The sequence below is a fragment of the Xenia sp. Carnegie-2017 genome, unplaced genomic scaffold (genome assembly GCF_021976095.1).
Source record: "Xenia sp. Carnegie-2017 unplaced genomic scaffold, XeniaSp_v1 HiC_scaffold_4, whole genome shotgun sequence".
Lineage (NCBI taxonomy): Eukaryota > Metazoa > Cnidaria > Anthozoa > Malacalcyonacea > Xeniidae > Xenia > Xenia sp. Carnegie-2017.
The window spans coordinates 5889543-5901987 of record NW_025813504.1 but is presented as its reverse complement, the minus strand read 5'-3'; the positions used below and the strand labels follow the sequence as shown (position 1 = coordinate 5901987).

Genomic DNA, 12445 nt, shown 5'->3' with positions numbered 1-12445 from the left:
GACGCGTTAAATGATTTTGGCAAATGGAAATGATTCTATACTTATCATGAGATATATCTTCTTGAGCAATTTTACAATATTCTGATTTAATATTTACGCAAAACATTTAAAAGTGAAACAGCTGGTTTGGTGTAATTTGAGAATTTCAACAGGAATAATTTGTGGCGCTTAACAAACAGTTGTAATTTTTAAACTTGAAGTTTTGCCCACTTTAAATGCGACGAATGCATTCAACGCCTCACTGAATTCGGGTTAACCGGGCTCATATGAGCATCCCCTTAGTTAGGTTAGTGTTCTGGTTCTAAATAGTTTATTTAAGAACTATTACGTTATTATTTTGACTATTCACCATGGTATTTGCTCTTTTTAAAACGATTTTTAAACCCCTTAAGGTTCACGAATAGTATATTAAGCCCTTAATAACCGAGGTGGAGGTCTTTACGGAAAAATAACGGACCGAGGTGTTTTTGTGCAGACCGAGCCCGTAGGGCGAGGATTGTACAAAAAGACAGAGGTTTGATATTTCTAAGTAAAGATCGAGAAAGCGAGATTATTAAAAGGATTATTTTATGGCATTATTTGACCTGAAATGAAGCTTGCTTTCTTTCTTGTCTTTGCTGTTTTGTACGGGTTGGCTTTCACTTTTCTAGTTTTCGTCAGTAAAAAATAATCGTTTCAAATTGTATCTTCATGATAGTTTAACTGTTTTCCAAGTGTTTTTCCTTCGACTCACATTCGTAAATGGTTTTTTGTTTCGTTTTTTTTGCGTTTTGCTGTTTACATTTGACTGTAAAATTACGCGTTTTGGACCGTGGTCGATTACGGGAAAATAATGGACCGGCAAAAATGTTTCTGAGCCAATCAAAGCGCGCCATTTAGCTGGAAGTGACGCTTGCCATATAATAATACTGTATATTATCAAATGAATCCTTATTTTACTTACGTATTCCACGATTATGGTTTGTTCATCCACACTGAGGTAATGCATCACGGGCAGTTCCCATAAACGTCATTTTTTTACCAAATCTTTGGCATTAAAAACAACGACGTTACCAATTACTGAGCCTAATCCTTTTCTTCCCTTTTCAAGCAAAGGTACAAGGTGTATCGAGAAAAACTATGAGCTAGAAAAACGTCACGAAAGTTATCATTGCAAAAGTTGTGGAAAAAAATATTTTCTGATTAAAAATTTTGTTACCTAGAAGCACTTTTGAAATTGTTTGCGCACTTAATTGGCGCAGTTGAAAAGCAATTGCAACACATTGGATTAAAATACGGCAGATGTTTTGTTGAATCTAACAAAGTTTTATGAATTTCGACTTATACACGTATGATTAGCTTTTAAATTTCAGGTTATTTTGAATTTTGGTTTTTAAAGGCCATTTTTTATGTTTTCATCGATTATGCGTACATAAATCTGAAGTTAAATTAATGCAAACTGATGAAGGTTTGAAAAAAAAATGAAATTTAGAAAAGAAAATCCACAAATAATTCATGATTTGGATGCCTGTCGTTCACGTACACTTTAGCCAAATTTCGCGAAACTTTTTTAGCTTAAACAACATGTGTCATATTTTAACCCTATATGTCTTCCACTTGTTTTTCAGCAGAGTCATAAGCGCTCTGATCCGTGATCGCTTTTGCAAAGTTTTTCTTACTGTTCAGTTTATTTCACATCCAGTTGAACTTGCAGTTAAATAACCCTTTTTGTCGTTTTCTCCATAGATATTATCGTTGATGATATGGTTGCCTCGAAGCAGTTAGATTTTGGTCTTAAACTACGTGTTCGCGATCTTTTATTAAAGAAGCACAGACATTTGCATGAAAGAAGAAAAAGCACACAGAAAAAGAAATCTTCGTTACGTGGATCGAAGAAAGGTCATGGCGACAAAGGTGAGGAAACTCAGTCTGGAAATAAAATATACGTTAATGCGCATGAGTTGGTAAAATGTGTTTTATTACAAGACGACAAGAACCAACATGGTGGAAAGACCGAAGTGGAGACACCTGTTGAAGACCTGGAGTATATCAAGTTTCCCCACGTGCCAACTGCCTCTTTTTTAATTGCGCAAGAATTTGCTGCCGAAGATGTTACGAACGATCCCGAGTTGGCTAAGGTTTGTGTTCAGTTTTCACTATCTTGGCTTGTAGCTTTTCATTATGCTAGTTATAGAAACGTGTACGTAGCAGTATCAAGAATTTTAATTAGCTTATGTTTTATTTTATACTGTTGAAGTGCATGTACGTAGCTATGATGCAGAGTGAGTTTTGATGAGTCTAGACATGAACCTACATTCCTTTTTTACCACATTAGTACGACACTAACTTTATGAAGAAAATTCCATCAGGAGCCGAGGGCTCTATAGTGTTGGTTGGTGAAGCTGATTTCCTTTCGAAGCCAATCAACGCATTTGTTCGTTTAGAAGATGCTCAACTTCTTGGTGATCTCTTGGAAGTGCCTTTACCTATACGTTTCATTTTCTTTATGCTGGGACCTTCTGGGCAGCCTGGAAGGTATCATGAAGTAGGTCGAGCTATTGCAACGCTTATGTCTGATGAGGTAATGTATGGGTCGATCTTAGTTTTCTATGTTTTAAACCTCCCTACGTAGTTATGAAGCATAATGATGAGCAATGATCTTCGAATGGAACTATGGGGCCGGGGGGGGTGGTACATAGAATTCCTAATGGCGAGATTTTTAGCTAGTGATTTATCTTCCATGGGATCAAGTAGAAGTGGAGAATGACATTTGCATTTCGTAGTTTTCTTTATGCGCATGCGTACTGATAATTCTTCCCGTTTTTAGAGCCTGTAATTTTTGCATTATTTTTCTTCATTTTAGTGCCTTTTTTATTTGTAATGTACGTATTTGTAATGGAAAGTAGTCCAAACAAATTCATCTTGTGAATTCAAGATTAAATTTGTAAAAAAAAACGCAAAAATGAAAAACTTTTGTTGAAAGACATTGATGTTTTGTAAATGTCGAGTCAAAACAATTGTTCTGTTTGGAATATGTTTGTCCGTCCTGTGGGTTTATGTCTTGTTCTTATTTTACGGTTTTCATTAGGTATTTAAGGATGTTGCTTATAAAGCCGCTTGCCGTGAAGATATTGCAGCTGGTATTGATGAATTTTTACAACAGGTAAAGACTGTAAGTTTGTTGGAACTTCGAAACTTCATGGAAATACACTTTGACTTTGTTTGCATCCCATACTTTGATGCTGATTGCGTTCAGCCATTGTTTTGTTTATTACATTTTCGTGCATGTGGGATCAAGTGGCAATGAGACGAGTTAATGCCTTCTGAGCATCTAGTTTTCAGCCACCTTTATTCTAAGCATGTCCTAAATGTGTCAACATCTAAACGCGCCCTTGATTTTAATGCTTGTTGTAGAACTATCTTTGAATCATTGTGTGGTTAGTCTAAGTTCTATATTAGATTTATTTAATCTGTTTAAAATATTTGTTTGCTTTCTGTTGCCGTTTGCGGCTCTTAAATTCTCTTTTTAATTTTCCCAGCATAAATTACGTATACAACTCCGTTTTCATTTAAGAAATAAAAGATGTTTACTGTGTTTGCACATGCTTATACAAACCGAGGAGACCTTTTGGAGAACTCGAGAGCAGATCAGTGCAAACCAGAGACCGAAGTTCGAGGGTTGCAGTTGCGGGAGAGTCCTCACAAACGTCTCCGAGGCTTGCATAAGCCAGTGCAAACACGAAAAACATCTTTTATTTCTTTTATAAAATAATAATAATGCGAAACAGACAAATATTAAGTAAACGTTTTAATTTTCACTCTAAAATGTATTCATGATTGATTTGCAAATTCTCTTTGACTGATTGATTGTTATGTTTGATTTGATTGGTTGAGCTCGGATGTGCCTTGCACAGGCTAATGCAAACACAGCTCAAGAACAACAGCGCAGCTGTTTACAATCACGAGACAGAAAATGTAGTTTTCCGTGTTGATGAAAGTGTTTAGCAGAATTAGTGCTTTGCCAGCTTTAGCCGTGTGACTACTTACTTATTCAATGGTCGTGGTAATATTTACGTACGTATTGAACCTGGGCAAGTTTGGGATAAACGAAAAATTTCGTGGCGATCGGGAAGTGCGGGTGTTTATAAGCAATTTCTATGTAGTTCCTCCCAATCTTTCACAAGTGTTATCGTAACTCAATAGAAACAAGTAAATATGTTTTCTATTTCGTTTTTGAAATAGCCTTTTAAAAACAAAGTTTAAAAAATATATTTATTGATTTTAGTGGCACGTTGTTTATATTTTCGCCATTAAAATTTCGCGCACAAACCACGCAACGTGCGGGATTATTGCGAGACTGAAGTCACGTGCATTGTTGAGTTAAACGTTTTTTCGAGCATTCGACCACTCAGCGCTCGTGTTTTTAAAAGGTTATTTATAATTGTATTTAATACGTTTAGTGTTAATTGCGGTGTAATAACTTTTTGCAGGTTACAGTTCTTCCTCCTGGGGAATGGGACCCATCCATTCGTATTGAGCCACCCGCCAGCGTGCCCTCGCAAGAAAATCGTCGAGTACAGCAGTACTTGTGTGATAGTGATAAGAATGGTAAGGAAAACGGCATTGGATCTCATGGGAATAATGGCGGAGGCGATGACGGTGAAGGTCATGGCGGTGAAGAGCTTTTTAAAACCGGAAGGTAACGTCTTCCTCATTTTGTTGATGTAGTTTAGTTTGATAATTAGTGGACAGAACTGTTTTACCCATTGTTATGCTAACATTATTTGGTCTGATGTAATACATTGGTTTTCAGATTAATAAATTTTTTATTAAATTTGATTGGTAGATTATATGTTGTGTTATTATCCGGTGTTTTTAATACAGTTAAGTTTTGGATATTTAGGCTTGTCACATAAATCCTTTACTGTGTTTTTAAGTCTACTTTCTTCGTAAATAGTTCTTCTAGCGTAGTAACTTATGGGTTTTTGTTATTTATGAAAATGAATCCTCGAGAAGTTATTCTGTTTATTTTCTTATTTAACTCAAACCATTTTGCCTTCCAAGACATTTTTCAAACGATTCAATCAGTTATAACTTTATAATAGCATTTTGTGTATATTTCATTTAGGTTTGGCGGTGGATTAGTCGTGGACATCAAGAGAAAGAAGAAATGGTACAAGTCGGATTTTCTTGACGCCTTAAATAGTCAGTGTTTAGCGAGTATTTTGTTCATTTACTTTGCTTGCCTCGCTCCCATTGTCACATTTGGTGGTGTCATGGAAATCAAGACGGAGCAGTACATGGTAAGAAAACACGATCAATCATTATTTAAAGTTCTTTACCACGCCGTTTATTGTGAAATGTTTAACCCAACGTTATAGTCACACACTATTCAGGTAAATTATGAAAAATATTGTAAAAATTGGGGACTGTGGCGAAAGTGCTCAACCCTGAAAGATTCATTGGTTTTGATCTTCTTTTTTTGTGAATGTTGTAAAAAAGTTTTTTACATCAATTGATCGACAAAGGATGCATTACAACTAATCAATTGAAATTTTTCAATTACAATTCCATTGGTTTACTGCGCCCGCGTGACCTCTATACTACCCGTTTGCAGGCCCTGTTTCTGGCACAGCCTGTTTTCTGTACTGCGGGCAGGTCTGTGGCAATATGTATTTGCAACCATGCAATCTATATCTTCTTAAATATTTACCCTCAAGAATTGAAAATCCATGTATGTTATGTTTACTTTAGGGAGCGATGGAACAACTGTTAGCGGCGGCCATTGGTGGTGTTCTCTTCTCATTATTTTCTGGTCAACCGTTGACGATCCTTGGTGCAACTGGTCCCATGCTGGTCTTCGAAGAAATTCTTTTTAAATTCTGCGATAAAACCCAACTTGACTATATGCCATTTCGCATGTGGATTGGCCTTTGGACATGCTTCTTTTGCTTGGTACTTGTCGTAACTGATGCAAGCGCACTCGTGCGATATTTCACTCGTTTTACGGAGGAATCATTTGCCACACTCATTGGCTTGATTTTTATTTATGAGGGAGGTCGCAAGCTTTTCATTTTGCTAAATGAATGGCCGATCCCGAACGACAACGACCACGAGCAGTCTTGTGAATGCATGATAATGAATAATGTTAACGGTACAAATGGTACATTGAAAATGACTTATGTGTCGTCCAACAAGTCTATTTTTGACTGTGATCTTGATGGTGATGAAACACTTCATGGCAACGGTTGTGGTGGCGCTGTGTTTCTTCTCTCGGCGATATTAACACTTGGAACATTTTTCTTGGTCATCAAATTGAAGAGTTTTAAGACTTCAAGTTTTTTTCCGACCAAGGTGCAGTAGAGTCCTGATAATTTCTTCTGCTTTTGTATTTTATATATTATAGGTTAATTTCTAAGACCCGTTTCAAACGTCGCATTTAACATGCACCGAATGCAATTAAGACAAAAGAAAATGAGATAAAATTATCTTTTGTTTCAAATGTACTGGCTCATGTAAAATGCGACGTTTGAAATGAGCCTAATTATATGATTGCCATTGAATACGTAGTAGGTGTGAATCATCACAAATTGCACGCGTTTGTTTATTTTAAAATTTTTCATTATATTTCACGTTCACTTGAATGGAATTGTACATTCACACTTTGGCATGACAAATAATTGTACATTCACATTTGTTACCAAAGAAAACAATGGATTACAGTGGATTAAATCACGAGCGATTACGATGAATCAAATACTCTTACTTTAAAAATTGCTGAATACGCGCGCAATGCATGATGGTTAACCCTCACTATTCAATATGAAGAGAGAGCAAATAAGCAACCGGATGATTTCCAAAGCATTCGCATGCATAATGGACTCTCTCTGAACACCTACCTCATTATGTTTTCAGGTGCGTAAAGTTGTTTCTGATTTTGCCGTCATAATATCTGTAATGATCATGGTTGGAGTGGACGCAGCACTTCATGTTGGTACCCCCAAACTGAACATTCCCCACGACTTTCAGCCAACTAATGCTGCAAAACGCGGTTGGCTTATACATCCACTTGGTAAGAATCCCTGGTGGACAATCATCGCTGCATCTATCCCGGCGTTACTTACGACCATATTGGTATTTATGGATCAACAGATTACTGCAGTTATTGTCAACAAGAGAGAACATAAGCTAAAGGTACGTCTTCCTAATAGGCATGTGCTGGCTCCATGAAGGATTATCCAAAGTTTAATGTCTATATTATACTAACAACACCATACAATTATACTAACTTTCAACAACACTATTATACAACTAAAACTGTTCTTGCTATTGTACGTATTATACTTGCTAAGTGTGACCATACTTGCATGCAATTTTTTACTACATTTCGTCTGATAAGGCTTAAACTCTTAAACCTGCTTCTTAATTGTTTAAAGTACTGAAAAGGAGATATTTAAGCTTGTCCAACCGAATTTGGTAAAAAATTGAATATATGCTCTCGCTGTTTTAACTATACTACCTAAGCTATACTATGTAGCTACTATGCTAACTCTACTACACTATTTAAATAAACTATACTACTGCACTATACTCTTCTAAATACATCTTACGTTTAGCCCTTGTTACACTGAGTTGATGATTTTCTTGTTTTTTGTTATTTTACGTGACTCCGTGAGCCACTCGGCGTTTTCATAGAATGCTCAGAATTGATCACACTTTAGATACCATATCACATCCCATTATTTTGTTTCTATATTTCTTTGAAGAGTTCATTGAACGGTTATGAAGTTTACTCGCGTGTTTTTTTCCAGAAAGGAGGTGGCTATCATTTAGATTTTACGATCGTCGCAATAGGCATTGGCATCTGCTCCATTCTTGGTCTGCCTTGGGTTGTCGCTGCTACTGTGTTATCGTTGGCTCATGTTCAAAGTTTATTCGTAGAATCAACCTGCACAGCGCCTGGTGAAAGACCTAAATTTTTAGGAGTTAGGTAAGAAGATCGTCACGATTGATGCTGTACTACTGCTGTAGACGCTGTTGTATAATACTGCTCAATAGTCGTAACTACAGAGACGTGGTTTTGGGATGCTCTCCAAGTATTCATATAAAATATCGTTTTTATTTAAAATACACCTATCAAATGTCCGTTTTTATTAGGGAGCAGCGTGTTACTGGAACTGTTGTTTTTATTTTGGTTGGTTTTACTGTCTTTTTGGGAAAAGTATTGAAGGTTAGAGTTATTATATTGCGCTCATCTAAAGAACAAAATTGATCATTTGCCTAAGAAAATTATTACTCAAGTGTTGAAGATTTCTATTTGTTTGGTTTATTTCTTTTTATAGTATATTCCAATGCCTGTGTTGTATGGATTATTTATTTACATGGGAGTGTCGGCCTTGAAAGGTGTACAGGTATGACTGTATCACAGTTTGTTGCAAAAATAAGCGAGTCGAACTTTAATATGCCCTTGTGAATTTGACATTGTGTTTTGCGCTTGTATTTTTGCATACGTACCAAAAAAGGCAAGCCATTCCAATAAGATGTTTTTAATTTCATAATAATCAGTAGTAATCGAGTACTCCTTTAATAAAAATTGCTAGTCGAAATTGCATTTCTCCTTCGTCGGGAATCGAATACAATTATTGAACATTGTTCAACGTGTGAGGAAACACAGGGAAAAACCCGCTGTTTCATTTGCTCGTATTTTAAATGTAGTGAAACCATTCAATTTCGACGACGATTTTTGTTTGAAGAGTACTCGATCGTATCTGATTATTATGAAATGAAAAACAGATCATTGGAAAGTTGAAGAGCTTATCTCTTTTGCTATATAGAAATATAAGCGTATAATTAACAAATAACATTTAACCGTTATCTATAACAGTTATAGATACACAGGTATGACGTCAACTTTGATAAAAACTAAAAAATGGCCACGAGCCGCCGGGGCGAGTTTTTATCACAATTGACGTCTTACCCGTGTATATATAACTGTAAAGACAACGGTTTAATGTTATCTATTTGTTTTATATAATAAAATGAAAAAAAAATTCCCAAATTAAACCGTCAAACAGTTTGTTTTCTTTGTCTCCCAACATTTGGAACATTGAAAAGTCTTGATTTTGCAAATATCACGCTTACGTAATATATAGGATTGAAGAAATGCTATTGGCTAGCTTAATCACGTGTTAAAATGTGATTGGCTAACAAAATAAACAAGTAATGGCTGATAAATTTCGTTGAAATTTTCTTATCGAACACGAAGTAGAACTTAATGTTTGGAAACCGGGTTTTTTCTTATCTTTTTGCTCAAATACGCCTCAACTAGGTCTTTGTGAATATCTTTATTTTCCCATTCAGGGAGGTATTGCGATAAATTTTCAAATATATCCGCCATTTGTTTGTTTTTATAAACATGAAATTTTCTGTGACGTCAATTCCGTGCGTATGTCCTCTTATAGATCATAACTCTCGACCAATGAAATTGCTCAAATTCTTCTTTAGTGTTGGTCTTCAATACAATAGTAATAAGTAAGCGTAAACAAAGTTTGTTGTCAAATGTTACAAACCTGTTTCAAGTTTGTAACACTTTACAACAGACAGTTCTACGCACAATAACTCAGTTTATCGCCACTGACTTTTGCTTTGGTTTCAGTTGTTCGAGAGAATAAAGATATTTTTCATGCCTGCAAAACATCAACCGGACCGAGTATATCTAAGGAAAGTTCGTATCCATCGGATTCATATTTTTACTGGCATTCAAGTGTTTTGTTTGGTCGCATTGTGGTTAATCAAGAAAACACCTGCTGGAATCACCTTTCCTCTCATGGTAAGCATTTATTGTTTTGCTTTCAATATAATGTATTAGTGTTAAGGTACATGTTGGAATGGTGTTTTTGAAGTCACTGTGACCGTGACGTCATCATTTGGTAATCTAGAATGATGTCCAAGTTGCAGATGTTTTAAATTCGAAAGTAGGAAATATGCACTTACATAAGTTTTTTTATAAATCCGAAGCTCGAAAGCGGACAAAAAAAAACATATTTTGCTCCTTCGTGTTTGCGAGGCGCGTTCACAAATGTAGCTTCTATACTATAGCTACGTCCTGGACCTAAATTCTCCCCCAATTCCGTGTCCCCCAAATTCGTCATCAATGCCACCTGTGGTATTATTTGTAATCTCTGTGGTCTTGCTGCTACATAACGTTGCACCATTATCCATCCTTCAAAATTCCTTGATATTTTACATTTACATATTCCGCTGTAGGTACTTGCACTTGTAGCAGTTCGCAAGTTGATGGATAACATATTTACGAAACATGAATTAGAAATTCTTGATGACGTTATACCAGACTCTATCAAGAAAAAGAAGATCGATGAAGCTGATGACGAGCATGAAGATTCTTTGGTAAGATAAGCTATGAAAATCTATAGTTTTGTTATTAAAAAGTTTGCGCTCTAAGTATTTCTACTTTTTATGCACATTTATAACGAACTTAAGCGAGGATTCGAGTAATCTTTCTCTCTAGGAAACTTTATAATAGTAATGCTAAAGAATAAGTGTCAACCAAGAGTCATTGCTCTATAATCACAGCCGGACGGCCATTTTGTGTGTCGAGAAAATGGCGAGTTCTGTTATTGTGGTCAACGCAACTTATACAAACGGTAGTAAATACAGTAAACTGAGGTTTTTAAGTAACCTTTTGAGAACTTGTGATTTGAAATGGCGTCTTTGCCCAAGTGTCGAGGGCCAAAACTTGATGTTCAACTACATTCACCGGACTCGTTTAAGGATGGACGTATACAACGAGAGGTTTTAAAAAAGGATTTTACTGGAATGGCAGAACAGACGCACAGTAAATTTGCTTCTTATTTACTTCAATTTTTTCAGTGAAAAGAACGTTTAGTCAGTCCTACATCTATATCTCCATCAACACCAAAAAATTAGCTAAGAAACCGACGGTGTAAACATAGAGAAAAGTGCTCAATCCATATTAGTTGACACACAATATTTAATGTTTTTATTTGAATGTTGTTGAGATAAAGAGGTACTCACAGTATAGTTATAATGCGTTAATTTTATGCTTTGCTTTCTAGGAGCCTGCGGTGAAGTTCAATGATAGCGGCATCAATATATCTGAAGAGCTAAAAAATTGCACCATTTGGAAATCAATGGAAGGAAATAAGCAACAAACATCAACTGAAAACGATTGCGATGGTAGTGGTGTACGCGAACGTAAACATAAACACAAACACAAACATAAACATAAACATAAACACAAGCGTTCTAGACATCGTAGCGAGGAACGTAAATTATCGACTTTTGCGGATGCACCAGATCTGGAAACATCGGCCAATGTTGATGACTCCGGTTCAGCTGTCATTCCACTGGTTACGTTGTCTTCTGTGGATGAGCAAAACCAAGTATTTGAAGAGAATTTGCAAAAGGATAATGTTGATGTGCTTCACGTTAAGGATACGAAACCACTCAGGCCATTAAGTGTTTAAAGTATGTACCATATTAATGGAGTTAATGTTTGGTAAGTTTTTTGCTGCATGAGAAACTGGAATGCAGCTAAACTATGCGTACATGTTGTTTATCTTGTTTGCAAAATGGTAAATTATTGTTATGATAAAAATGAGATTTACATTTACTTAAGTTGATCTTTATTTTATCTTATTTCTTGTCAATATCATTTGTTATTGGTTTTTAACGTACGTAGTTAGTAAGACTAAGAATCTCTGTATTTTTCCAGGTCTAGATGTGTGGAAGGAAATGGATTATAATGAAATCCATTTTGTCAGTGTATTGACCAAAATGAATGTAAAACTAAAACTATTTTTACAGTTTTAAAACCGCAACCTTTAAACTGTGCTTTGTAATTAAAAATTATAAAATGATTTCTATAATTATTTACATTGCTCCATCTAGTGGCGGCGCCAACTTGATAAATGAAGAGGCTCGTATTCTCAAATGTATTGTTAATGTGATTACAAGTTGCAACATGTATGTATGAATATGGTATCCCAATTATATAAACACTGGCGCTGCCAATGGTCTATTTTTCATTAATTTTTAAACACGGAACGTTTGAGGAGTCAAGACTTTATTACAATTTTAATACAACGTGAATTTCTCTGTGATACTAATTAAAAGCGATTAAAATAAATATATGGATGGATTTATGAAAAACGTGACGTATGATGTTTTTTTTTCCTTACTGATAATGTCGTCAACGTCATAAAAAAGAATGGATTTTTTGTTGGGAAAATGTGGTTTTCGTGTACTTGGTACGATGTCCTGTCTGCGAATAGTTCCGATTCGGTATTTTTCGCATTGCTTGCACATTGCTTGATTTACTCACACAAACTTACAATACTCTATTGGTGAATTTAATCAAACACAGAAAGCAAATGACTGCAGTTTGCTCTGGAAGATGGTATGAAATACTAATCTTCTTGGAGTG

At 35.6% G+C, this 12445-nt stretch overlaps 1 protein-coding gene across 4 annotated transcripts in view; it reads left to right on the top strand.

The window, feature by feature from the left end:
* LOC124455416 (sodium bicarbonate cotransporter 3-like) overlaps positions 1-12171 on the top strand; it is a 29675-nt gene extending 17504 nt beyond the window's left edge. For 3 of the 4 annotated variants that reach the window (XM_047006059.1, XM_047006058.1, XM_047006061.1), the window contains 15 exons: positions 1726-1893; positions 1966-2117; positions 2315-2560; positions 3068-3142; positions 4470-4678; positions 5108-5282; positions 5734-6333; positions 6895-7173; positions 7791-7969; positions 8137-8209; positions 8322-8390; positions 9635-9808; positions 10246-10386; positions 11076-11518; positions 11735-12171. In XM_047006059.1, the coding sequence (XP_046862015.1) occupies positions 1726-1893; positions 1966-2117; positions 2315-2560; positions 3068-3142; positions 4470-4678; positions 5108-5282; positions 5734-6333; positions 6895-7173; positions 7791-7969; positions 8137-8209; positions 8322-8390; positions 9635-9808; positions 10246-10386; positions 11076-11486 (2951 nt within the window). In that variant the 3' untranslated portion in view covers positions 11487-11518; positions 11735-12171. The remainder of the gene's footprint in view (positions 1-1725; positions 1894-1965; positions 2118-2314; positions 2561-3067; positions 3143-4469; positions 4679-5107; positions 5283-5733; positions 6334-6894; positions 7174-7790; positions 7970-8136; positions 8210-8321; positions 8391-9634; positions 9809-10245; positions 10387-11075; positions 11519-11734) is intronic. The other variant, XM_047006060.1, reaches the window with a different exon arrangement.
* Positions 12172-12445: the final 274 nt, after the last annotated feature.